The sequence below is a fragment of the Abramis brama genome, assembly GCF_963993115.1.
Source record: "Abramis brama genome assembly, chromosome: 23".
Classification (NCBI taxonomy): Eukaryota; Metazoa; Chordata; class Actinopteri; order Cypriniformes; family Leuciscidae; genus Abramis; species Abramis brama.
The window spans coordinates 11,373,134-11,400,078 of NC_139985.1; the positions used below are offsets into that span (position 1 = coordinate 11,373,134).

Below are 26,945 nucleotides of genomic sequence, written 5' to 3' on the forward strand. Positions count from 1 at the left end.
GCCTTAAAAATCATTTATGACACTGTTAATGCTTGTGTTTGGGAAACTAATTATCTCTAGTTCCATGAATATGCTACGTATCATTTGAGCTTTATCATTTGTGAATAAGGCTGATTGGCTCCAAATTAGTGTTTTTGTCATAGTTGTTACTGCATTTTAGGTTATGGGGTTTTGGCATACTGATTTTTTAATCATAAGTGATCATAAGTGATCATTCAGTCCTCTCTTCATTATATTCATTATTATCTTCATTTAAATTATTTTATTATCTTTCCAATACAGTATTGTTTAAAAAATTGGGAAGAAAAAGGTTCATAACATTGTGAAAACCAATTGGCCTAAAACAAAAAGATGAACACTGCAACAATATTATTAATTTATATATTAGCCTATTATTATTATTAGTAGTAGTTTGATTATGCACTCCAAGCAAGGTCGCGTGACGGAAAAATCTGAAAGCCGTCCGTCATTTTGACAGAAACTTGAGTAACTTGTAACTGTAACTCTCACTCCTGTCCACTTGGTAGCGAGTGCATTAATTGCTTACTATCAAGTCAATGGTCAAAGAATGGCTTTTCGCGGTTGAACGATACGGATTCGGTAAGTTGGACTGTGTCCTTTAACATTTTTTTCTGATGTTCATTCATGTTTATTAATTTGTAAAGTATAAATATGAAGAGATTATCGCGTTCACTCGCGTTTCACTTCGCTTGAACTGAGGCGCTACAGTGATCTCTCGCGCCACATTAAAGAGCGCCAAACGGTATTATTTGAATACTGTTTGATAAAATGGACAGAATTTGAAAGCTGAGACTTTGTTTCATATCAAAAGTAACAAAGCACAAAGTTTTTTGCGATTTATTGAACAAGCATTCTTGATGAAACCTGAAGTGCATTGTCTCTGTTCCACTTCTCTTCATTAAACAAATGCATAATTTAGCCTATGCTTGCCTATTAAATGGCTTATTAGCATTAAAATATGAAAATTAAATTTTTACAACCCTGACCGTCAAAATGACGGATAATAATAAGGAGTCTATCTTGACCTCTGAGTCCAAGTTACTTTTTCTACTTGGAAAACATATTTACTATTTTACTAGTTAGAATATATTTAGCTGTAGCCTATGTAACACATCTTCCTGTAGTTTCTTCATCTTTGTATTTTCTACCAGAACTTTTTTTTTTTTTTTTGTACATTTCTATTGGAGTTTTAACTGGAGACACTTGAGCTTCTAATCATCTATCAAGGGGTTATGCCCATCAAAAATATACTGAAGTCTAGTGAGGCCATTTTTGCCAGTGGCAGCACTGCAAAAATTTGCATTTCATGCTTTGTAATCTTATTTGCTTTGGGTAAAAGGTAATTTTAACAGGAAACCAAATACAGTACTGTATCCATTTTGAGTTGTAAGATGAGAAATTCTAACTTGCATTGAAATAGAAAGACAGTGGAAGGATGTAGAATGAAAGTAGCAACACTATGTTATACAGAAAAAAAAAAAAAATCTTATGTATATTTCATACAAATGTTTGACAATTCAGTCCTGGAAAAAAACAAGTTTTTCTGAGCCACACAAAGGTGAAAAAGCGTATCTCGATGTGTTTTGACATTATTACGCAATGCACAAACTTCAGCAAAACTTCCAATTCAGCAGTGCCATTTCTAAGCAACTTCTCCCATTTCTGGTGAATGGATTCAGTGTTTTTAAAAACAAGATTCCTGACTTTTATCTCTAGAGTGGTTGAGGATAATAAGGAAACAATGTGATTCAGTTCCAGCATTGTGTTATGCCACAGTCAGCAATAGCAGAGATATTGTGGTATTTCCTGAAATGCGATTTAAGCATCTCCGATCACACGAAAAACAATACACCCATGGAAAATGGAAGATAAACTGCTTGGAAAACTCTCTCTAAGAGGAGATATTACTAGTATTTGCTGTCTGTATGTGAAGGTATCTTTCTCAAATCTTAAATGACCCCTGCAATGCTGTAGCTGACTGCACCAGATTTTAAATCCATACCTCAGTGCGAAAGGAAGATAGTAAAGACTCTTTCATGCCCTTGTGCTTCTGTTTTTGCTGTTAAGGTCCTTTGGATCTGCTGAGTCACATCCTCCCAAATTTAATTAAGTTTTCATTAACTGTGCATTATGAGATCAAACTGGTCCTTGTTTTATTCACCCAATGAATGACCTCGTATTCTATCACTTGTTAATTGGGTGGCAGCACCATGGTGGATAAATAACTGACCTGGTAAGCCAAAGGTTTGAGGTTCATCTGTCTGTCTGTCTGTCTGTCCTTAAGTGCTTCATATTGCTTCAGAATCGATGCGTGTGAAAGATGGAAATGTTTTTTGTGGACAGAACAGATGGAGTATAAGCAATATTTACTATTTTCTTGAGATCTTATACATAGTGAAGCATATCCACATGATGCATTGAGCACTAACAGGCTCCCTAGTTGAACAACAACTGCAGGGGACGTGCACTAGCCGGACTGAAAAAGACAGTTCATCCAAAAAATGTAAAATCTGTCATTGCTTACTCATTCTTGTGTCATGTCATTCCAAACCATGTATGGCTTTCTTTCCTCTGTGGAAGACAAAAGGAGAACAGAATGTTCTTTTCTCAGTGAAAGTGAATGCCAACATTACCAAATATTAATGAATATTAAAACAATTGTGCTCATTGTTAGTTAATGTTAGTCAGTGCATTACTGGTGGGATCTTTTTTTTTTTTGGACCCGTGTTCTGTTTTCTATCATGCGCCGTGCACGTTTGCGATGACGTAATATGCACGCAAATGGACCAGGGTTCGATAGAATCAAGTTTAGTGTGAAACCTGACCAACGCTGCGGGGGCGCCAGGAACAATCGCGCTTGGGCTCGGACCGCAGCAAACGAGCCCGAGTGTGAAAGTGTTGCTAGTTTTCAAGACAGTTATACGGTGGCTGAGAGAGCTCAATGAGCTGCAACTGAAGAAAACATTTGCCAAAAAAAAAAACATCAGCAAATAAGAAACCATCTTCATCAGTTTGACAACATAGGTGTTCTATATAAGAAAACTCAATAAACATTTTTGCTGGAAAATGAAACATGGCAAAACATTACTGATCGTAATTTTCAATCCATTTTTGCTGATGCTTCTGAAAACTATCACAAGTCACAATATCACAGTTTTGTAGATCATTTTTCCTACCTGACCAGTTTGAAAAGAAAATTTCAGAGAAGAAGATTTCACAACCCAATATCACAGAAAATGAAATGTTAACATTTGCAAGGTATAAAAATATATGTACATATAAGATATAGCGCTGGCCCAGTAGTGCAAGTGACAGTTCTGACACCTGTCCTGAAACTCTCTCATACCTTAATGTTGAACCCAAGGTAGATTCTATCAGTATTTTTCCTTCTGTGTTTCTCAGCAGAAATAAAGTCATACAGGTTTGGAACGACATGAGGGTGAGTGGATGATGACCTCTTTTTCTGTCTATCTAATTCTCCATCCTTCTGGATGACCCTGCAGCACTGACTTGTTTGCCATCAGAGCTGATGAGTCGAACTAAAACTAATTATTGGCCGTATGTGTCAGCATTAGCTTCCTGGCCAGCTGAGGTCAATGTCATACTGAATACTCTTCACTGTGATGTTGTGTGGAAGAATTCTGATGTGCTTCTTTTAATTTGTTGGATACGCTGATGCACTGATTGATAGAGGCAAAAAAGGGTCAGGCGTGATTGCCGGGAACTATGAATAAATGCATTAAAATGGGCATGGATGTGAGATTTCTACAGTGGTAATGGACTTACAATAATTCTGGCAGCCTTCGCTAAGTGAGAGGGATTAATGGTAAATGGAAGCTTGCGCGGGGGAGCTGCCGATGCCATGGGAGAAGGATTAGAGAAAGGCAGACTGCATGTCAATGAGCCGAATCATCTGAAGGGTTGCAATCCAAACACATACCAGCTGAGGTCATGCACATGGGCACACCTTTGCCAATGATGGCAAACCCAGGCTATTGACTGTGATGAAATATTGGAATTGCAACATGGTAAAAAGTTTCAACTTTTTTTATTTTATTCATACAGGTCAAATTCATGTCAGAGTGATGCATTGAAAAACATTGACTGTATACACTATAAATGTATTTATCAAAATGGTCCTTTACTATATAAACTTTTCTTTTAACAGATTTAATACTGACTATAAGTAACTTTGCAACTACGTCAACTTATTCTACTAACCCGAAACCCTAACAATCTACTACAGTCTACTGACAGGTCTACTACAGTCTACTAATACTCTAATGAGAGTTTGTTGACATGTAGTTGCAAAGTTACTTATAGTTAGTAGAAAGTGGACCATTGAAAGAAAGGGAAAGCCAGACGTGCACACAAAAACTAAATCTGACTGAATCTGGACGATTTAAGCAGTTTATAACTTATTCTTTGGGTTTGGGTTATGTTCTTTGTAGATTAATTACCATTTATATAGTATATAAATTACCATTTAAAGGTTTTTAGGGTCAGTAAGATTATTTATGTTTTTGAAAGAAGTCTCTCATGCTGACCAAAGAGGCATTAATTGATCTAAAATACAGTAAAAACAGTAATATTGTGAAATGTTTCTAAAATTTAAAATAACTGTTTTATATATAATTTATTCCTGTGATGGCAAAGCTGAGTCTTCAGTATCATCACTGCAATCTTCAGTGTCACATGATCCTTCAGAAATCATTCTAATATGCTGATTTGGTGCTCAAGAAACCTTTCTTATTTTTATCAAATGTTGAAAACAGTTGTGCTGCTTAATATTTTTGTGGAAAACATGATACATATTTTTTTTTTTTACTGACCCCAAACTTTTACTTGGTAGTGTAAATGTAAATTAGATTTCATGAGCATCAAGTTTGCAAGCATTCTTAATGACACACAATGACTATGTTTGGATGTTACTGGGTAAATGTTCAATGTGTTTTTCTGTAAGAGCTTCAGAAACACTGAAAGCCCTACACACGTGTGAAAAAGGCTTTTGATTGCTATGGTTGACGCTTGGTCCAAATGGATTGCCAATGCTGGCTTTATTTTTATGTTCTTTTTGCCCAGAGCTATTTTAGAAAAGCAATAACATCTCAGAGAGTCTCATGGCCTCATGTTATCTGATATAAATGACAAGGCAATTATTCCATCAGTGAAGTTATAACAGTGCTTTATGTATGGGCGGTTGTTGCTGTATAATGTAAACTTGACCATAATAAAATATGAAACCCATATAGGGGATATATGGTACAAGTGTATGTGTACGTGTAAGTGTACTCAGGAGTGATTCTGATCCATCTTTCATTTGTTCTCTCCAGCTGTGCAATCTCTGAACAGCCTGAACGACCAGATAGCTCACTTCATGGTGAAGAGACCCAACGCCATGAGCCACGAAGAGGACACCTTTCTGCCCACCGAGAGAGATACTTTGAGCCAATCCATGGCTCTAATGAGACACCTGCTCATGGATGCACAGGTAAAAAGCATCTCATTATATCAGTTAGGGTGAGAGTATTTGCCCCCTGGAATTGATTTTTTAAATGTATCTGTGTTGTTTTTTATGTCAAATACTTCAATTTAACCAGTTACAATCAATCACAGTGCTATACACTGTTACAATGAAAGTCATCTTTATACTGCAAGGTGGAACAGAAGCTGCATCTGACATGGCATTTATGTTTATTTACGCAGACTGTTTAATGCTGCTCATGTACATGTGTTTACACAAAAATTGCATAATGTAAATAGCCTATAAATTAAAAAATAGGAACTCATTAGAGGGTAAAGCTGCAATATCATGACAAAAATAATTATTGTTGCTTATTGTTCTTGATATTGTAATAATGTTTAGTTTTTTTGTGGGGAAAAGCACAAAAAAAAAAAAAAGAACCATTTATGAAGTTTGCTTTTTAAGGATTAGAAAATTAAAGTTTCATATTGGTCATTTCAGTAGCATGAAAAACAAAATGGTTATTCAAACTAGGAAGAAATGATATAAAGAGAGCAATCAAAGAACACTGAAGCGATTCAAGAGTTCAGTCTAATGCGAGTAGACCACTTCAGTGATTATAACGGGAGTTTTTGCGAAAGCGCATAACTTTAAATCTCTTGGATCTTTTCTGAACTTTGTTGTTTATAATGTTGAGAGAATTTGCGAATATAGATTTAGAATTCAGTCAGTGAGCATGCGTACTAAACAGACGAATCAAAATGCCTCTGATTGGAAATTGCATTCATAAGCTCAACAGAAACGTGTATGATTGGCTATAATGCTCAAAGCTGCAAACCGTGCATAAAAAGAATTATGATGCAACGTGAGCAAATTTACTGTAATTGTAATACAGCAATCAATACTTTTCATTGATTTCTCATTTCACTTTAATCGTAACAGCCGTTTTTTAAATTCCATTGCAGTTTCTGAATTTGAATCAAATTTGATTTGAGGTAGAAAATAGGATTCAGAATTGTAATTAAAATTAAAATGTATGGAAGTAAATGGAATGAACTAACTGTCTAACTCTAACTCCACTGTTTAGTTTTTAATGAACTATTGAAATTTAATTTAAAAAAATCGGCACGTATCAGATACATTATTATATATTATAAAATGTCTTAAATTAGATTATATACCTATCTGTTGACAATGCAATATTCTTTTTTTATTACATAATGTATTTAATTGTTTTGACAGTATTAAACTTTAGAAAATATATATCTAATCAATTGGGGAAACATTATTCAGCATTATAAGTATTTTACTGTACATGTCAGGGAATAAATCCGCATTATTATTCAAAATGAATGATGCAATAACTATACATCACAAAATCTGTGTAGGATTAATTAAATTCCTGCTCAATTTACCTGTTGAATGTATCTGAATTCAGTACATTCCTCATTCGATTCAGATTTCAGTTCAACATCCTGAGTGGCCGATTCCATTAAATGTTAAATGTTAGATTTATCTATCATTATCATAATAATTTATTAACATATATTACCACAGGATCATAATAAGCATTTTACAACAGAAATTCGAACAAAAACTGTAAATCAATCAACACTAAACAATTAATTATATACATTTCTGATGCCTCTGCAGCCTTCTTGTTCTTAAAGGAGCTGAAAAATGATTGTTATTCATGAAAAGACGAGACACAGAGGGAACATCAGCGGTTGAGCTTGTGATGACTCATTCCTCATTATTTTCAATGGTAACAACATGAAGAAATTTCAACACATTAATCAAGGAGCTTTAGCCTTAGGCAGACCTCTGTGGCATGACACTTAACTCCTGATTGCATCTATGTCACACAGGGTTTAATAAGTAAAGACAACACCACCATCTATGCCACTGGATCCAATAATGGCTCTGTCTGGACAGACACTGTCCACAGGCACCCTAAAAACATAATTTACAATCATAAAAAGATGTCAACTCCAACCTCTGGTTAACGCCCAGAAGAAAACATGTGACTTGACTGCAGTTTCTAGTGAATTGTCTCCATCATTTGAGTCACAAATGAAACAAAAACATCTCTTATGAACCAAACTGCTGTTGTGCTCTTCCCTCAATGGAAGCATTTGCACTACTGTTTTATGGTCAGTAAGATTTTTTAATAAGAAATTAATACTTTTATTTTGCAAGGATGCATTCATTTAATCAAAATTGACTGAAATCTTTTATAATTATTATAAATGTCTCTACTACTACAAAATAGAAGCTGTTCTTTTGAACTTTCTATTCATCAAAGAATCCTTAGAAAAAGGTTTTCCATAAAAGTATTAAGAAGAAATCAACATAATTATAATGTTTTCTGACGGATCATGTGACTCTTAAGACTGGAGTAATGGCTGCTGAAAATTTAGCTTTGAAGATCTCTAAAAATTCATAATATCATTTTAAGACTAAATTGGCTGCTGCAGTAGGGCGATGTAGCCTATGTTCAAAAGTAAAGTGTGTAACAAACAAACTGCAGTTTAGTTTGGGGCCACTAGGGGTGCAAAAAATCACACATTTCACCTGGCTATAAGTAATTTATTTAAGTTCTTCCCTTATCTGTATTCATATGCTTAATGCTGGAGATGTTTTGGCACTCTTTCAGGGTCACATTGAGGTTCATGCATACAGGGTCGAGGAGAGTCGATGTCGAGAAGGACCAAAGCATTTTTAAATGTCGTAATTTGAATAACTGAATGTCACTTTATTGAAAGAGGTGAATAAACAATTTAGTGCACCCCTCTTCTCTGCAACATTCAAAAATCATTAGCTCTCTATCCTTCTTTGACAACAGATACTGCATTTAATTGGCGTCGTTCTTTCCGACCTGGAAAACAGTGAAAATAATTATCAAAAGAAGAATTTGCTTGTGTATGTAGTCTGGGACAAAACATTTTATATGCCTCAGGATGTTGGATAAAAAGTATCCACTACCTGGTTTCACTGTTGTTGTTGTTGTGGGAAACTAGTCTCTCTGTGCTGATTCGCTTAATTGTTTCCTACTTCCATCTCCAGGATGTATGTCGAGGGAATGTTTGTCCGCAACACAATTCCTGTAAGGCTTTTTTTTTTTTTTCTTTCCTGTACATCACAAACTTTCCTTCTCATCTAACAGAGCTGTTTTCATACACAATAGAAACACCACTCTGGCTAGAAACCGTGAATGCTAAAGTAAAAAAACATCCAAAATCTGCTAAGTGCCGAAGAAGTAACCCGCTGAGTGCTTGTTTAGGCAGCTACATTGAGTTTGATTGGTGGATTTTACAGTTGATTTTCCCTGTGCATCTTCTCATAACTCTCTCGCTCATCCTTGTTAAATGATGAATGTTCACGCTGACAAGACATAGTGATGTATTTGGCTAATCAATTAGACACAACGCAGATACGTTTGATTGATAACATGGCTCGTCCTCATTTTTCAGAATATATTTCTTACTCGCAGTGTCATTGATTAAGGACAAAGTAATTCAGCGAAAGGCCATCACCTTCTTTTGTGGGAGGCTACGTGCCAACTGTGCGGAGAGATTGTTAGCCCTAAGTCGCTTTTGCTTTCAGAGCTGGAGTACCAAGACTTTATGATGGATGAGCATGAATTAATGAATAGATACTGGGGCACAGGTGCTGGAAATGTTAAATAGGTTGCACAATTTAGGTGAAAAAAATCTAGTTGTAATTATTCTGATAAAAATAAAAACCTTCAGGTTTTCTGTGCTTGTTTGTAGGGCTGCACAGTTTTGCCAAAAGTGATGTCTGGAGGGGATTAGTTTGGGGATTTGCTTTTAATTACCCAACAAGGTCAATTAAACCATCAAAATATGAGGAAAATATTTAATATTTCTAAATATGTTAATAGGAGGAAAGAACAAAACACTAAACTTGGTTAAGGTATTTATCTAACAAAATTATTTGGCCAAAAAGGTTTAAACTACAGCCCAGGTTTTATCTTACAATGCAAAAAAATTAAATAAAAAAAATGCATAGAAAACCAAAAAGCTCACAGGAAAAGGCATATTGACTACATCATAATCGTTATTCATATTTTGTTGGTTCTCTCTTGTTTTTGCATGTGTTGTTCACAATTTCTTTGTTTGACAGCCTGGCCAAGAATTATGTCTGCACAATTTGGCATGTTTCATTGCGTTATCACAAATAAAACAATGGAGTCCAAGCACAACTATGCAATATGCAAAATCTTTCACTAATAGTGTTGGAAACTATATAGAATGAAACTGAAAATGCAAGTTTATTTAGCTGCCATGCATGATCACACTCTAGTGAAAATGTCTTTCCCTAAGAAAGATTGGAGAGTTGAGAGTTCTTGTGCCAGGTTGAATGTGATTCATATTTTGTGGAAGAAATTTGCATTGTAGAAAAACAATTTTATTATCTGCACATCTTTATGTTAGTAATCCTTCACTATCAAACAGGGAAATGAAACTGCAATTTCAGAGATTATTAAGAGGATAAAAATCACTCAAGGCAATCAAAGCACCAGTTCCCTGGTTTTATTTGTGTAATGCACTATAGTATTTAGATAATTGCATTGCTCGGACAACATGAGTTTGAAGCTTGAGGTTGTTAATGTTGATCCTTTATGAGACTGGGGCTAAAGAGGAACCCCAGATGAATAATGTGTCACAGAAACTTCCATCTGGCTGTTTTTACTACACAAGCAGTGCCAGCCAAAGCCAGAGGGGATTAGCTGACTACATTAACATACACATGACTATAGCAGGGTTTTTCCTGGCTCAAAACGAGGCGGAGGTGGTAAAATCCTGATCATGTATTTTAATAATAAGATAATTAAATGTTTATTTTTCATAGACCATCATATAGCCTACTGTGCTTCCCACAGTATTTTTGTGGGTGGAGCTCGGTACCTCTAGGGGGGTCTGGGAGCATGCTTCCCTGGAAGAAAATTTTGTACATTTTAAAGATAAATTCATTAATCTGGTGCACTTTGAGTCACCCGAATCCACTTTTAAAAATAAATAATCCACCCGCCAACCACCCAAACCTATGATATTCTTTGATTTAGATATCTGCATCTGATCATCACATTACAATTATTCAAATTCTCAGTGTTAAGCATGATAATATAGTAAAATATCACACTGAAGTAGGCTGATTTAAAATTAACATCTATTTAAAATAAAAGTTCTTCTTTTGGCAAAATTACATTTCCTTAAAGAGGCTATATGCAACTTTTTCCCCAAAATAAACGTAACAATAGCCTTTTTATTTGACCATTTATGACTCAAACATCTCCTGATGAGCATACTGACACCTTGTCAGCTCACAGTGGGTGCACCTATAAGCCTGTATCCTATTTTTCCTATTTTCTGTCGGGTCGGATTTTTCGCGCGCTGTCTGCGGATGTGACGTCAAGCGCGTTCATGTTAAACGTTTCAGATCACTCTGCCACCACCGCTAGTCAGCAAACAAACTTAGTTTCTCAAACAATATATGTATTTGACTGTTCTTACCTCTGTAAACATAATGTTGACTTCTTTGCAGCGGATGACTTGTGAAGTGTGCACGTACGAGAGCGAGCAGAAAGGAAGAGCAGTTCCGTTTTTTGGCCACAGGTGTCAGTCGCGAGTTTAAATTTCAGAAAATCGCATGTAGCCTCTTTAATAGCCTAAACAGAGGCTTTACTCCCTTCAAACTTAAATTGTCAATGTTTCATTACATCACTGTTGGAAAACACTCTTATCAGAATAATTTTTTTCCCCCCTAATTTTATTTAATGTACTGTATGCTCCATCTTTCATTTCAAATTCTTAAAGTTGATCAATACATTCAATTAGAAGAATAAGACACTAGGTTGTTACCAATCAAATTAAATAATTTACATTGAAAAATTACAACTGTATTAAATGAGATTATGAGATTGTTTTAAATATTATTTGAATGCGGCAGTTTATGAATGGGTAATTGAATCTTTGACTCAACCGATTCGTTCAAAACGCTGAATCATTCAGCAATGAAACACGGCTGAGTGTTCCTGTGAGATGCGCTATGGGTCTGCTGTGATCTTTGTTTTGGAACTATTTTCACTGCTGAAACAGAACAAAAGCAGTCATTGCGTCTAAAATGTAAGTGACTTAATTTTAAAGTCAGCACTATCGGCAAACTGTACGGTTTGAGAATGGACACAGGCCGGGAACCCGCAACAGAACCTCATGGTGGAAAAAGTGTATCTGAGCATGTTTTGTCCTAGTTTTGTCAAGAGCCGGAGGCGGCCACCTCGTAATTCTCTATATAGGAAAAGCCTTGTATAGGTCAAGAGTCTAAAACAGTGACAACATGAGTCCTGACTGAGAGTTTGCTTCCTTCCAGAGTTTTTTTTTTCTTCTTCTACTTATGAGTAGGCTGGGAAGCTCTCCAGACATTTTGCAAAGCCTAGAGAGCATTAACTGCCACGGCTGCCCTTGAACAACATCACAGTCCAATTCATGGCGATAATGGACAAGCACTCCTGTGCAAGACTATATTGACAGGCTCATAATCGTAGCTGGAAGTCAGGCACATTTCCAGTATACCTGCAGGAGATATGTGATGGAAAATGTTCCAAGGTCTTCAGTCAACATCAGAACAACGCTCAAGTTGCATCCAATATAAATTACTCATTGTCCGACCTCTTTCTCCACTGTCAGGTAATTTGGGCATCATGGTCCCTGAGCCTCCTGTTCAAGCACATTTCAACTTATATAGTGCACGCTAAAGCGTTAGTTCACCCAAAAAAAATTAATTCTGTAATTTACTCGCCCTTATTTTGTTCCAAACCCGTAAGACTTTCGTTCATCTTCGGAACACAAATGAAGATATTTGTAATGAAATCTGAGCGATTTCTGTCCCTCCTTAGACAGCTACACAACTACCACTTTGATGCTTCAAAAAGTTCATTCAGAGATTGTACAACTAATCTATGAATTGAGCGGATTAATCCAAATTTTCAGACAATCGCTTTATATGATGAACAGATTTAATTTTAGGCTTTTATTCACATATAAACATCGATCAGTGAACATAAACAAGCTCAACTGAAACTGCCTGACGCGCAAGAACAAATCTCATTGGTTCTTGTGGAAGCTCAAACGTGCTGTGTAACACGAGAATGAACCTCATTGGTTCTCGCACATCAAGTAAACATGATTGAGCTTCCATTTACCACAACTGATGTGTGAGTTGATGAATGTTTGTATGTGAATAAAAGCCTGAATTCAATCTGTTTATCATTTAAAACAAATGAATCTCTTCATAAAATTTGGACAAAACCACTCAATTCATATGGATTAGTTTTACGATCTCTTTATGAACTTTTTGAAGCGGCAAAGTGGTAGTTGCGTAGCTGTCAATGAACGAAAGTCTTGTAGGTTTGGAATGACATGAGGTTGAGTAGTTAATAATAGCTACCACTTTAATCCTAATTGTTCTCTTGAAAGTCGTGCTGTGTTTTGACCTCAGGAACTACAAAATGACTCTGTTAGGATCCACTCTAGGACCTTTTGCCACTGGAAATGTTTCAGTAAATTAGGGCACAGTGCAGGTGAAGTGCTTTTGTGTGCCTTGTTCTTCATCATTTATTGCACTTATCAACAGTGTTGACAGCCTCTTAGGAAATGAGGAGTGTTGTTTTTTTACACAAGCACTTGCAATTACATTACACCTGATTTTTGACACTTCCCTCCATTTGTGCACAAGAAAATTAGAGCCTTTTGTACGCACTAAAAATCAACCATATAATGCCTACGGTATCGCATTTGATACAAAAGGCCACTAAATGATCAACATGATCAAAAATTAGTTGAAAAACCTGTTGTACACAATCTATTGCATGCCTTCTGTCGTCTGATTGATGTAAATGTAAGAATACATTTTATATTATTAGTAATATTTCAGGATGAAAATTTACTGGACTGGAGCAACTTAGATTTACTTGATTATCACATCAGGTTTCTGAGGAGCTTTTTTTGTACATCTCAAGCCATCATTGCATTATATGTTTTGCCCCCTACAATTAAAACTACAGAGCTTTGATCATAAAACTATTTAAATATCATCTCACTAAGACATATTAGATATAGAGTGACAACTGATATTTATATGCATTTTATGAAAGTAGTCTGCTATACTATTATACATTCTCACTAATTTAACTTGTCAGAATTTCATCTTATTTTTTGTCCATATAAATATCAGCAACTGCACCAAATTACATATTTTCTTCTCAGTTTGAGGAGTTTTTTCTGTCCTTGAGTTTGAGCTCCATATTCTCTTATATCATACTCAATAAAAACACTTGCAAACTTTTTTAAGTTTTAATGTATAATTTCAAATGACAGGCTTTACAGGGTTAATAACTTAATGATTAAGCGATTTTTCATTTTACAGTTTTATTTTACATGCAACCTCTGTGTAGAATGGCTTGATTATCTGTGAGCTATATTTTAATCAGATTTGTTAGTAATCCAGTGCCCACTTTTCTCTAATTTGTTGTCTCTTTGTCTTTATTTGTAACATGCTGTTGAGGCCTCTGTTCCATTGTGAAGGATCATCTAGAGGAAGTTTTCGCATATTGAATATCGTTGGGCAGATTGTGATAGGTAGAAAATTAATTTGGATAGAATTTCCAATGTTTCTCTTTGAACGTGCTCCAGGAATTGATTGCTTCATTTGTCATTTGCACAGATGAATTATGTATGTGTTGCTTGCTGGAGGGGAGGGATTAATCAAATGCATTTTGATAGGTTGTGAAAATGTGTGTGTGTGTGTGTAATGTGACAGAACGTGGCCTGTTTGCATGCAAGTGTTGATTGGCTATGACAGTTCATACTGCCCAACTCAGTCACTGATGTTTCCTGAGGACTAATTATAATGTCATTTTTATTGTCCCCATACACTGTTAAACTTCATCTGCAGACAAGTTTTGTCTAGGTCAGGGGTCTGGATGAGGTAAGAGTGGCATAACAATCAAGATTGAGGGGATAGACAGAGGAGCTGGCTATATAAATTGATCCCGACCAGCAGGATCCCTCTGGATGTAAACAGTATAGAAAAACCAATCTGATAACATGATGAAAGGCATGATCTCACTTTTGTGTTGCACAAAATAAGAAATGATGGGTTTAGCGCTAGATGGTTTTAACTGCCTGGAAATGTGATTCCATATGCTGTAATTTGTGAAGGAGCTCATTTGTTCTATTATAGTACAGACTTTAGGCAGAATCGCATCTTTAATTACTTATTGACCAATCAGAGTTGAGCGGAGTGAATGCATGCTGAGGCGTCAAGATTAAATGTTTTCTAATGCTGCGGTATTGATCAGTGTGGTTTGAGTTGCACCCGCTGGACTGTTTCTTGGTTTCAGCATGTAATATATACAGTACTCTTTACTGTTTAGTAGAAGCATTGATGAAAACCCTTGTGAGAAGTGAGAAATTGACCAGACATAATACACTAGTATTATTATGTTTTAAAACGTATACACTACCCTTTAAAAGATTTAAAAGTTTTTGAAAGAAGTCTCTTATGCTCAGACTGCATTTATATATATTTTTTTTATATTAAATATAAACACTATAAATTTATAGTGAAATATTATTACAATTTAAAATAACTTTTCTATTTTAATATATTTTAAAAATGTAATTTATTCCTGTGAAGGCAAAGCTGAATTTTCAGCATTATTACTTCAGTCTTCAGTGTCTTCAGAAATCATTCTAATATGCTAATTTGGTGTTCAAGAAACCTTGATATTTTGTGGAAACCATGATACATTTTAATACGCTATTACTAAATAATCAGTCAGAGAATTCAGGTTGATTGGGACACTTTATGCCATTGAGATGACTGGGAAACCTGAATCAACCTGAATTCACCCTGTATACAGTGAATCTGACAATGACTCAACATTCAAGCACAGAAGCAAATAAATATCACACCGCACTGGTGGGTTAGTGTGAAACAGTGAGATAAACACTCTCTCAAGCTCTCTTTGCATATTAAATCCTCTAGACCTCAATATATTTTGAGAGCTCTTATGTGAATTCTCAAGAATTTTCTGAATAAAAGGATCACAGTATGACAATAGATTGAAACACAGAATCATAGATAAAAAACAAAGCAATTGCTAGTTGAGGGTGTTTGGAGCGGGGAAAACAATTTAGACTGCTTGTATTTATTTTTAATGAATGCATTTGAGATTTATTTAAGGCAGCAGGGGAGCTAAGAACTGAAACAACAACAACAAATCTATTGAGCCATATGGACCCAGCTGCAAATGATAATATACATATAATACATCAAACCATTAAATAAAATGTCTCAATAGATGAACTATAGACTATGTAAAGTTATTAATGTTTATTATGAAACAAACTTTAATAATTAACAATAGACACAAATAGACACAAATATACACAATTCATGGCCAATAAGCCAGTACTTCTTAGTTATGTAAAAAAGTGTTTTTATCACTATTATTACAAAAGATAAATGTTATTTTGAGACCAATGATATGGCAATTAAAACAAGGGCAAATAACAAAAGTGTGAAATCTTTTGGAGGCATATTTTCAGATAAGAAATAAGGTAGTTGAAATCATTTCTTTGCTTTGATATTCAGTAGACCTGTGTTGTTTGCGGTCAGATTTCACCTTATTAAATGTCAGGTGTTCACAGCCATTACTGTGAAACAGACGGGCTGCCAGAGGCCTGTATGGATTCTACCGTTGTTTGAAGTGTAAAAAAGCAAATTACATCGTGATGTGGGAATAGAGCAGATATCTGGAGATCAGCCCATATAAGGAAATGATTGGAAGGCTTTCATCCAATGTCTGTCTCATCCAGAAATAGACTAATTTGCCTTTATTGCTAATTCTGTCAGTTGTGGCACTCTAAAGAGAGCTGAGGCTATCACTAACTCTGATTTTCAGGGAGTCAGAATACCTTTCTACAGATTTTTTACTTTTTCCCCCTCAAAGTTTCAGAAACTATATGAAATTTGTTAAATTTTGTAAATTTGATAGTAAGTTAAGCAAATATAGACATATTTCACATTTTAGAATAATGATAATGTTATCAAACAGTTAAGAGAACACAAATAAAAGTTTGGGGATTATGTAGTGACCGAAAATGTTAAACAAATTAAAACTATTTTATATTTTAGTTTTTCAAAGTATCCTCCTTTTGTGTTGATTATTTTCACAAGTAGATGGCGGCAATTGTCATTCAACCAATTCTTTGACAAACGTTGAATTCATTCATGAATAAAACAAATGTTTGAAACAAAAGTCTTTAAATCTTCCACTCGACTGATTTGTTTAAAAACGCAGATTCATTAAGGAATGTAACATGTTGCGTCCCAATTCGCCTACTTATACTATGCCCTAAAAGTATGTACTGTTTTTTTTATGGAAAAGTATATCCTTTTGAGTATGTAGCAAAAGAGTAGGCAAGCTTTGCGACATACTACGTCATAATTGTGTCCAAAATCGCATACTCTCTTGAGTAAGTACTTACTTAGAAGTAATTACTTCACGACTAAAATACCAGCATCAGTCGCTTCACTGCCATTCACAAATCCTCTACCATGGCCTCATGGGATAGTAATGTGTCCATCATATGCACACTTCAGAATCTCGCTGGAAGTACAGTAGTAGGTCGCCTGGGGACTTTTTGCCTACTCTTTTTATGAGTACTGTGAATTTGGACGTACTACTTTTGTCACATACTGTTTTTCGCCTACTACATACAGTGAGGAAAATAAGTATTTGAACACCCTGCTATTTTGCAAGTTCTCCCACTTGGAAATCATGGAGGGGTCTGAAATTGTCATCGTAGGTGCATGTCCACTGTGAGAGACATAATCTAAAAAAAATAATCCAGAAATCACAATATATGATTTTTTAACTATTTATTTGTATGATACAGCTGCAAATAAGTATTTGAACACCTGTCTATCAGCTAGAATTCTGACCCTCAAAGACCTGTTAGTCTGCCTTTAAAATGTCCACCTCCACTCCATTTATTATCCTAAATTAGATGCACCTGTTTGAGGTCGTTAGCTGCATAAAGACACCTGTCCACCCCATACAATCAGTAAGAATCCAACTACTAACATGGCCAAGACCAAAGAGCTGTCCAAAGACACTAGAGACAAAATTGTACACCTCCACAAGGCTGGAAAGGGCTTCGGGGAAATTGCCAAGCAGCTTGGTGAAAAAAGGTCCACTGTTGGAGCAATCACTAGAAAATGGAAGAAGCTAAACATGACTGTCAATCTCCCTCGGACTGGGGCTCCATGCAAGATCTCACCTCGTGGGGTCTCAATGATCCTAAGAAAGGTGAGAAATCAGCCCAGAACTACACGGGAGGAGCTGGTCAATGACCTGAAAAGAGCTGGGACCACCGTTTCCAAGGTTACTGTTGGTAATACACTAAGACGTCATGGTTTGAAATCATGCATGGCACGGAAGGTTCCCCTGCTTAAACCAGCACATGTCAAGGCCCGTCTTAAGTTTGCCAATGACCATTTGGATGATCCAGAGGAGTCATGGGAGAAAGTCATGTGGTCAGATGAGACCAAAATATAACTTTTTGGTCATAATTCCACTAAACGTGTTTGGAGGAAGAAGAATGATGAGTACCATCCCAAGAACACCATCCCTACTGTGAAGCATGGGGGTGGTAGCATCATGCTTTGGGGGTGTTTTTCTGCACATGGGACAGGGCGACTGCACTGTATTAAGGAGAGGATGACCGGGGCCATGTATTGTGAGATTTTGGGGAACAACCTCCTTCCCTCAGTTAGAGCATTGAAGATGGGTCGAGTCTGGGTCTTCCAACATGACAATGACCCGAAGCACACAGCCAGGATAACCAAGGAGTGGCTCTGTAAGAAGCATATCAAGGTTCTGGCGTGGCCTAGCCAGTCTCCAGACCTAAACCCAATAGAGAATCTTTGGAGGGAGCTCAAACTCCGTGTTTCTCAGCGACAGGCCAGAAACCTGACTGATCTAGAGAAGATCTGTGTGGAGGAGTGGGCCAAAATCCCTCCTGCAGTGTGTGCAAACCTGGTGAAAAACTACAGGAAACGTTTGACCTCTGTAATTGCAAACAAAGGCTACTGTACCAAATATTAACATTGATTTTCTCAGGTGTTCAAATACTTATTTGCAGCTGTATCATACAAATAAATAGTTAAAAAATCATACATTGTGATTTCTGGATTTTTTTTTTTTTTGATTATGTCTCTCACAGTGGACATGCACCTACGATGACAAGTTCAGACCCCTCCATGATTTCTAAGTGGGAGAACTTGCAAAATAGCAGGGTGTTCAAATACTTATTTTCCTCACTGTAGAAGGGAAGTATCAAGTATGCGATCTCAGATGCAGCCTCTGTCGCTCAGTTACGTGAATCCTGTCACCGTTTAAACTGCTGTCAATCATCTTTGCTGCTTCCCAATTCGCATACTATCCGTCCTAAATAGTATTTGAAATTAGAATGAATGTGTCCCAAATCTTAGTATGTTAAAATTAGTATTTAAAACCGCTTTTTTTCACTGCAGTTTTAAGGAGAAAATACTCAGCAATTGTGTTAACAGCTTGTTATATATATATAAGAACATAACATTATTTCCACATTGTTCCTATGTCCCAGTTCCTATTATTCTTTCTGTTATTAAGTGAGCATTGCTTATCAGTTAAGGTTTGATTGTTTTGCTTTTTATTTAGATTATCTACATTTTGCAAACAATAATTTCTTTTCCACTTCGAATCAATTAATCTGTTGAACACTCATATCAAACTGAATGCAGTGAGGCTTGGGCACTCTATAATGAAGTATGTGCTGTGGAATTTGTGACATTTTGATACACCTCATGTGGCAGTTGTGACAGCTCCATCAGTTAGAAATAGATATTTCCATTGAGACTTGCAAAAATGGCTCTGTTTTATTAGTGTGCTTTAACCATGCCTACTGAGCTGGAAATGCTAAAGAACATTTGAGATCAGGACCATTATTCCCATCCAATGCTTTTTACATTACTTCATTTGGTCAGCTCAAATACTGTTAACCCAAGAACATCCTGATATCCTTTCCATATTTATTAAGAAACATGTATTTGTGTTGCACTGAATGGACTTAAGTTCTGTGCTACTTTGTATTTAGAAGCTAGTCTCTCTCTGTTATAATTGCTTTTAGTGTGCTATAGATAACGGGCTTCAGCTTCAGTAATTTCCAGCCATTTGACAAATGCTTTTCATCTGTTTGTTCCTTCATTCCATTCATGAAGATTTTGAACTGTAAATAATTTATGAGAGGCATGGTGCACTCAGCTGGTGCTCTCTGCCCAGAAACGGTGACAAACAATTCAAGTCTTTTGTTTATTCGTTCTGGCTCTTGTTATGTTCTGTCTGATCCTTATCTCTTCTTTAGACTTTTTTTCACGTGCCTTTCCTATGCTCCTCAATTTCCACCAGCTGTGTTTTAAATTCAGACTGGTGGCAAGAAGGACTACATCTGAATTTAAATCCCTCGCCAAAGCAGCTGTTTTCTTCCATGAACCTCTGTGGAATTCAAAATCAGAGAAGGAGGAGAAGCTGTGCTGGAATTACGTTCCCTGCTGACTGATTTCTGCCAGTCACAATCTGTTCAAGGCGCCCATTTAGGTGGCAGAGCGATTCCATGGAGGACTTCACATTGATAAAACTTTCTTGTGAAAACTGCTTCCTCGATGGCTATCAGTTGCTTGCTGAGTTTGTCAAACGGCACTTGGCTTTGTCTGATTGCACTGAATCTTTTTTATATATGAGAGTGTGTCTTGTTTGAGAAAACCTCGGCTCCGTTTAGCATTACCATTCCATCTGGTCCAGAAGAAGTATGTGGACTTTATTTGCGTTTTATATTCTGATTTTGAGGAATGAAAGTATTTTTTTTGTACATATTAAAATAGTATTACACTTATATTGGCAGTTGAAAGAATTTGTTGAAGCCAATTTGTCAATTAAGATTAGATGAATGTTGATTCTGTGAAAATATTAGAGCTCTACCCTTGCTGCAACATGTAGGAGAAACGATGTCTTGTTTTTATCTGATTCAGCTAAGCCACTAGCTGTGAAGGTCAGCATTAACATCACTGATGCTGACACTCTCAACTAGATGACTATTATCTCTTTTAGCTGCAAGATAGGCCATTTAACCGCTCTCTTACAAAGTGGTTGTATGTATATATATATTGTTGTTGCATGTGCGATGTGTTTGGGATTGTTATCATTTTGGAAAATACACATTTGATTTTGAAACAGATCCTCCATACTTGGCTACATTGTGTTTAGCAGGAATGGTCCATTTTCTAAGTGCTAGCAACTTTGTAGATCCTCCCAACACCTGCTGCAGACATGCATCCCCAATACCATTTTGTTTCCAGCTTGGTATGACCACTTGGCCAAAAATTATGGTTCGGTATGTTTCATTGCATCATGACAAATGATTGAACTGTGGAACGAGTACCTCATATTTATTAAAAAAGTGAAGTATTATTAAAATTTTAAATAACTGCTTTCTATTTTAATATAATTTAAAATGTAACTATTATTGTGATGGCATAACTGAATTTTCAGCAGCCATTACTCCAGTCTCCACTCTTCAGTGTCACATGATCCTTTTAGAAATCATTCTGATATGCTGATTTGGTGCTTAGTATTATATTGTCAATGTTGAAAACAATTCTGCTCCTTAATATTTATGTGAAAACAGGGCTGCATGATTAATCGCAATTTCCATGTAATCGCACTTTTTTTGGCTTTTCGTGATTTTGAAATCGCAAAGGCTGCGATTGCCTTTTATGCGCAGCTTGTCATTGATGTACGGCTCTGTAAACGCTGCTCCATCTGAAAGCACTGTGAGTTTGAGTCACTTATAACGTGCATTTGAAAAAGCAACACATCTTTGCTTGTGCATCAAACATCTTTCCAAACATGAGAAGCATTTAATAACCTCTTGTCCAACAAAAGACAACATTTAATAACGCTTTTACTCAAAACTCACTTCATAACGACAGTTGAGCATCCTTCTGTGAGATGATGTGGCTTCTTACACAGAATAAGGCAGTTGTGTGTTTATTAGTCATGTTTAATCAAAGCGTTTCAATCTTCTGTTTATTCAGCCACAGCGATAGGGATTTCCTGGAATGATGTGCATTATCTTTCTTCTCCGGCGGGGCATATTCGTGAGACGCCCTCTGGTGTTCAGATGGAGCAGCATTTACTTCCGATCAGCCACTGACAAGCTGCGCATTAAATAATCCCAGCCTTTGCCAAATCGCATGTGGTTTCAGTACGATTAATTGTACAGCTCTAATTTTTTGGGGGATTATTTATCCTATATTTTTTTATTGCTTATATTGTGTACAACGCTTTGAGAAGCAGCTTTTAAAGGCGCTTTATAAAATCAAGTTTATTATTATTTAATTAATAGAAAGTTAAAAAGAACAGCATTTATTTGAAATATAAGTTGGCACTTCAAAAAAGGTAAATGTTCTGAAACTATGGAAATGGTACCTTTTGGTACTAAAAGCTAATAGAGCATCATCCATTACATGCAGTAAACGAAAAAGCAGTTGTGCACAGAAAACCGCCAGAGCATATGACTTAATTGGTGCAGTGCTCAATGGCTATGCCTCTCTTAATGATATAGTAAAATACCAAAAACTTTTAATTGTCTCATCAGTCCTAGCTCATTAAAAAGAGGTCGGCAGTCGGCTTATCCTGTTAATGCATATAATCAAGACTATTTCATTAATATTTCATAAGTGATATCACATCTTCAGTCTTGTTAGGGGGCATTTTAACTTTCGTGTTGCTTGTGGGCAAATCCATTGTGAGATTTTAAAATAAAACCTGTCCTCCGAACCACAGTCCCTCATTGGTTTCCATACAAGTGGAGAATCTTGCACCTGCTATGATGGTGGGTGGAAGGGGGAGCCGGGTGGAATGTAATGGGCAATCGCAGCAGGTATGAAATCCCTTCAGGCTTGATTCTCTGGAAAGCGTTTTAGAGCTGATAGGATGAGCAGTATGTGCATGCTTGCATGCTTTGGTAATTTTATTTTCAGCCGCTGCATACTTCAGGATGTGTTATGACTGTTTCGGTTAGCCTCACTGTTATTCTTTCAGCCCGTGGGGTACCGAATGTCTCACACACAATTTCTCTTTCAGCCACACATTTCAGGCACTGTGACATTTGTCCAGGAGGGACCCATCTGTGTAAATTAGTGCTTATGAAACGTCTATGCAGAGAAGATACACGAAACAAACAAAAAACACAAGGAATATTAAAGGACAAGAAACCGCACCATATGGAGATTTTAGAGTTCAACACCTCAAATGAAATGTTAACCTTTGCTTGAACATTTTATTTTGTGGCATTTGATTTTTTTATAACTATAATTGGCTTTAGTTGTGTTTGAATATAGGCTACTGTCTGTTCTAACAGCTGTTGGCTGACGGTCCAGTGACAGGACCACACCTCTTTTACATATACAGCTGTCGTTCCAGTCTCCAAGTAATTACACAGTTTTTTGGGACCTCTTGAAACATTTACCAGAAAAAATCAACAGGTAAAACATAACCATTTTGCCAAAAATACCACTTGTGTCCAATATCTTTTTATCCTACTGTTATTAAATTAGACTTTCCTTGGTGTATGGTCACATTTGGTCGAATAAATTGAGTTGCAATTGCAGATGCGGCGATGCAGATGGTCTATGCTGCAAGGCAGATGTAGAGTTGCAAATTGCACTGGTGTTAAAATAAGATCGACAATTTTTTCTGTGTAGAGCATGTGATTGTTGATATGAAAGATGGCATTAGCTCACCGCCCATGCTGTATTGTGCAATGTGGCCTGTGTTATCTAGCCACAACAAAGCTTAACAAGATTCCTTTTACTGAATAGCACATTACATGAAGCTAATATCTGCCAGAGAGGCTTGTTTCCAGACAGCATCTTATTAAATGAAAACATTATGATAGTCATGTTAACCCAAAGTCAATTAACCTCACTAGGTCTGGGCATGATTAAAATGGGGGGGAAATAAAATGCCAAGGTCACCGATTATACAAGCATGATATTACTTTAAACGAAATAATTTCCAATGTTTCTGAACCTATTGAATTTCCAACTAGGTTATGTAATCCCACTGCACTTGACCTTTTGTCCAATAATCTAATGTCTCAGAGGAAATGAAATCAATTCCAGGATTACCTTGATGCTGTTTGAAGATAAACATTAAAGCGCCAGAAATAAAACACAAGGGCCCAAAGACGCAGCTCGGGCCTGCCATTTAGGTGATGTGAGAGCGTTTTTCATATTAATCAAATTTTTTTAACTTGATTCATAAAATTATATACACATATTACACACATATAACACACACACACACAAATAATTGTATGTGTACATAATTTTATGAATAATTGACAAAATAATAAGGTTTAGTTATATAATTTATACGTTTGTTTTTTTTTGTAGATTTTAATTTTTAGGGTCATGATTTCAGTAATGAATTTTCATGATGTTCAGTCATTGCTGTTAAATTATTATTGTAAAAAGTTTGCATTCAGAGCAGATTTATTTCTCATGGAGTTGAGCAGGAAGAATTGACAGTGACAACAAGTGAGAGGACAAAAGATACATTTGCACTCAATTTAAATCAAGAATTAGGACAGATGCTTTGCTCCTTCTCTGACAAACTAGAAATAGAAATAGAAAAGTATTTTTTTTTAGATGTTTTGGCACAACATCAGGTTGTAAATCAGACCTACATGTACAGCCTCCAGTTGATTTCATAACTAGAAAGATAACATAATGAGATCAGTGTCAGCTCAACCTCCACCCACACAGGTGTGCTGCTCTGACTGCTCTATGTCATTAAATTTGATTGACAGTGACAAGCTTGATACTGTAATTCACACACAGGTTCTCCTATTGATTCAACTGATCAGCCCTCACTTTCCACCTCTCCATTCTGCACAGAGTCTGTCAGCTGTCAAACTGAGAGGGAAATCATTGAACGGGTCCCAAAGAATGAGGATGTGTTGGTGCAGGGTTCCCGTTTGCTGGTGGGAGCGATGGAATGTGTTTAATGGCCTATTTTAATTAAAACTTATGGCTGAATCTCACCATGAATGTAAATGTGGAAAGCATCCAGGCTGCTTTGTTTGGTGAGTATCATTCCACCAGAATTCAAATCTTGCTTGGATATGCAGGAACCAGTCTGGTATGAATATCAGACGTTTTGATATTTGCATTATCGCCGTGACTGGCATGACAGCCCGATCTCGAAATTTCTTGACGGTTCCTCAGAGGCCATGACATTTTCAGGAAGACTAGTTACCTTTTGGTATTCTTGACTTTTAAAGAAAGGCCAGTCTTGAGCATTGCAAATGAAACCTTTAATCTATATGGCAACATTTGAATGGTTTCATGAATAGAACATACTAATAGAACATCCTGTGCATTTGTCTTGTCAGGTGATCAATTTGCTTTAAGTTAAAGGATCGCTGTGCTCCATGATCTTGGCATTTAATCTCATTTTGGTTCTTGCTGCCTCCGTGAATAAGAGCCCATAATCATCTGGGGCTGAGTGACATGTTCTTAATGCTGAGATATGAAATGTTATGGGAATATTTCTGTCACAAATGACACATCAGTAATTTTTTTCCTTCCCACTGCTCTCTCCTCGCAAGGTGTTTCTGGAATTTGAGTTGATCATGCAATAAATAAGGCTTAAAATGTTATAAATCATGTAACACGCTAACATTTTTGGCGGCCCCAAGATTGATCACTTCTGGGAATGGGGAGGCTGCACTGAATCAGTCTTACATGAACCAGAACTGAAGGGAGGGTGATCATCGCAAATATCCTGCTAGATACACACAAAGCAATTGACATTTATCATTAGCGACTGGCCCTGACAAGAGCAATAAATGGTCTTCACATTGATATATTCTACATAGACTGCTTTTGACAAATGGGACAGTATGGGACAAAAATATGGTCTAAGGTGTATGTGTATAACTTCTTGGTGCATTTTTATACAGAGTGATGGCTATATTTTTTAAGCTTATGTTCTCATTTACGTCCAGGTTAGCAGAAGTAGAGGTGGATAATTTCTGAGTTAGGGTGAGGAAAACAAGTCCTAGACCTGCAGAGCTGCTCAGCATTTTTTTTACCCTTTTTTTTTTGCCCTCAGGGTCTGATTAGACTGCTGAGCCATACAAAGTCTGCAGACAGAGGGGAGCAAGGTGACTAAGACCGTTGGCATTGTTACTCCCTCATTCCCAATGTTTCTAGAGGAAATGGGAAGGGTTTTAAAGGTGTTATAAGCGTTTTAAAGATGTTATAATATCCTTACAACCACAGGCCCTTTCTCCAAAACCACGACCAACAAACATTGTCAAATCTAATGGCAGCAACCGTTTGCAGAGTCTCAAGCTGTCACGGAAGATCTGGTCTCACCGTCATCGAGTCCGTCTGGGATTACATGAAGAAACAGGAAAACCGAGACAGACTAAATCCAGTAGAACTGTGGCAATGTGTCCAAGACGCTTGAAGAAACCTGCCTCCAAAGCTACAGTACTGTGAAAAGTTTTAGGCACTTGTGTTAAAATGCTGTAGTGAGGATGCTTTCAAAAATAATGTCATAAATAGATTTTATTTATCAATTAACTTCTATTAACTAAATCAAACCAATATTCGGTGTGATCACCCTTTGTGTTTAAAACGGCTTTTGTCCAGGTACACCTGCACATAGTTTTTCAGGTAGATTTGCAGGCAGGTTTCTCAGTTCTTCTGGATTTAGTCTGTCTCAGTTTTTTCTGTTTCTTCATGCAATCCCAGACGGACTTGATGATGGTGAGGTCAGATCTCTGTGTGGAGCACTGGATTTTCACTGGATTATTACAATTAATGGCAAAATTATTGTTTGGAAATGTAAACTGATATTTCCTACTGAAACACTACAGCAAAAGATATGAATAACTGGCTTAAAACCATTTCTTTGGGGCGAAAATACTAGCCTAATACCCTCAAAATGGGATAATCATATGTGACAATCCTTAGCACAGAAACAACTGTTTTGCACTAAAAACTTAGCTAACATTATAACTGGTCCTGAGGGAAAAATGTGATAATTAAAATGAAAAATGTATGCTGTTAGACAACTTGATACACTTGACTTAATGACTTCACTTAAAGTGACACCGTGAGGTGAATATTCTTTCTCAAGTGCCATTCAAATTGCCTGAAAGGAAAAGTTTGTTCACAGGCACTTTTTCTTCTTTTGAGACTCAGTTACTTCTTGAGTATCATCCAGCATGTTTTCATGAGTCAATAAGCATTC

The 26,945-nt window shown here is 36.5% G+C and overlaps 1 protein-coding gene across 3 annotated transcripts in view; it reads left to right on the forward strand.

Annotated features, from left to right (window-relative positions):
• kaznb (kazrin, periplakin interacting protein b) overlaps positions 1–26,945 on the forward strand; it is a 144,294-nt gene that overhangs the window by 23,853 nt on the left and 93,496 nt on the right. For all 3 annotated transcript variants that reach the window (XR_014604363.1, XM_084101657.1, XM_084101660.1), the window contains exon 3: positions 5,355–5,512. Coding sequence is in view for 2 of the 3 variants with exons in the window: in XM_084101657.1 (XP_083957783.1) it covers positions 5,355–5,512 (158 nt within the window). In the remaining variant the exon portion in view is untranslated. The remainder of the gene's footprint in view (positions 1–5,354; positions 5,513–26,945) is intronic.